The sequence below is a fragment of the Cyprinodon variegatus genome, unplaced genomic scaffold (genome assembly GCF_000732505.1).
Source record: "Cyprinodon variegatus isolate N-32 unplaced genomic scaffold, C_variegatus-1.0 Scaffold6470, whole genome shotgun sequence".
Classification (NCBI taxonomy): Eukaryota; Metazoa; Chordata; class Actinopteri; order Cyprinodontiformes; family Cyprinodontidae; genus Cyprinodon; species Cyprinodon variegatus.
In genome coordinates, this window is record NW_015156923.1 from 1 (window position 1) to 1,406 (window position 1,406).

General features: G+C 44.5%; 1 protein-coding gene across 1 annotated transcript; it reads left to right on the forward strand.

Annotated features, from left to right (window-relative positions):
• The first annotated feature begins 212 nt into the window (after positions 1-212).
• LOC107081535 (PHD finger protein 20-like) lies at positions 213-828 on the forward strand. Its single transcript, XM_015369698.1, has 2 exons — positions 213-370; positions 603-828. Exons 1-2 carry the CDS (start codon positions 291-293, stop codon positions 811-813), a joined length of 291 nt encoding a protein of 96 aa, XP_015225184.1. The 5' UTR covers positions 213-290; the 3' UTR covers positions 814-828.
• The last annotated feature ends 578 nt before the right edge of the window (positions 829-1,406 follow it).

Here is a 1,406-nt window from a genome sequence, read left to right on the forward strand (position 1 = left end):
AACTATAGAGATAGATCAGGATAACCTGAGCCACTCTAACTAGAAGCTTTATCAAAAAGGAAAGTTTTAAGCCTAGCCTTAAAATATATACAGTTACATGTGTATATATTTTTAATTTTACTGTGGAAAGTTGTATTGTTTTTCTTTGTTGTATTTTATTTCTTTAGGTGATGAATGTGTGCAATATGTTGTTTGTATTCCTGCGTGTAACAAAGATCATTTCCAGCTGGAATCTTTACCGTCGTCCTGATTCTGAGCTTTAACCGCTGCTCTGTGTCATTTTCTGGCAGATGAAAACTCCACCAGACAGATCTGGAATCACCTTTGAAATCGGGGCTCAGCTAGAGGCTCGTGATCGGCAGAAGAACTGGTCTGTTCTACTCTCACACACGTTCACCATTACACACCAAATGGTTTGACTTCACATCCTGCATTTAGAACCACTTCCTGGAAAGCCTCCTCTGGTATTCATGGAAGCTGCAGCATTGAAAAGGAAAAAAATGAAAATTTTTTACAGAAACAGGAAGTGGGACAGGAAAGGAAAGCTGTTAGTGGTCAGATAGAAGTGGGAACCATCTGACCTCTGCTTGGTTTCCCATCAGGTATGCTGCCACCATCGAGAAGATCGACTACGATAAAGAGCGAGTTCTGGTCCACTACCGCCAGTGGAGCCGCCGGCACAACGAGTGGTTTCACTGGAGCTCGCCGTATCTCCGGCCTCTGGAGCGGGTCAGCCTGAGGAGGCAGGGCCTGGGCTCCCAGCAGCAGGCTCAGCCGGTACCGCCGCTGTTCCTACTTCAGCTGTTTCCTTAGAACATCCCCTCAGTGATGTACAGAACATCAGAAGGTTTTCTCAGCATCTTCTCCTCCTTCCTCTCTGTTCCAGCCTTTGTCGAAATTAAATTAATGGTAAATTCTTCACATAAAACCTCAATATGATTTCTTTTTTTTTTACTACAGCAAATTCATTCCAGACAGAAAACTAAGAAGTTCAATTTCCATTAGTTTTCACTGTCTATACCATGATGCTCCAAGCTGAGCTTAGGTTCCTCCTGTTTCCAGCTGGTTGGACCCAATCAGGAAAGTCTCACCATCTACAGAAGGTCCCGCACTGTAGGAAGTTAGAGGAACTGTCTGCAGAAAGGATCCAGAAACCTTTCTGCTGATATTAAAGGTCCTCAGGAACCAAGTTCTCTGGAGCAAACCAGGAACTGCTCCTCTCCATGGCCTACCATCCCTACTGTAAAGCACGGTAGTGGCAGCATCAAGCTTTTGGATGTTTATCAGCAACAGGAACTGGCAGATTGGTGAGGGAGAGATGGATGAACCAATAAATGGAGGCCTGATGGAGATTAGATGTTCCCGAAAAAAGAACTGACAGCTGATGGAGACATGGGGTCCAAGAA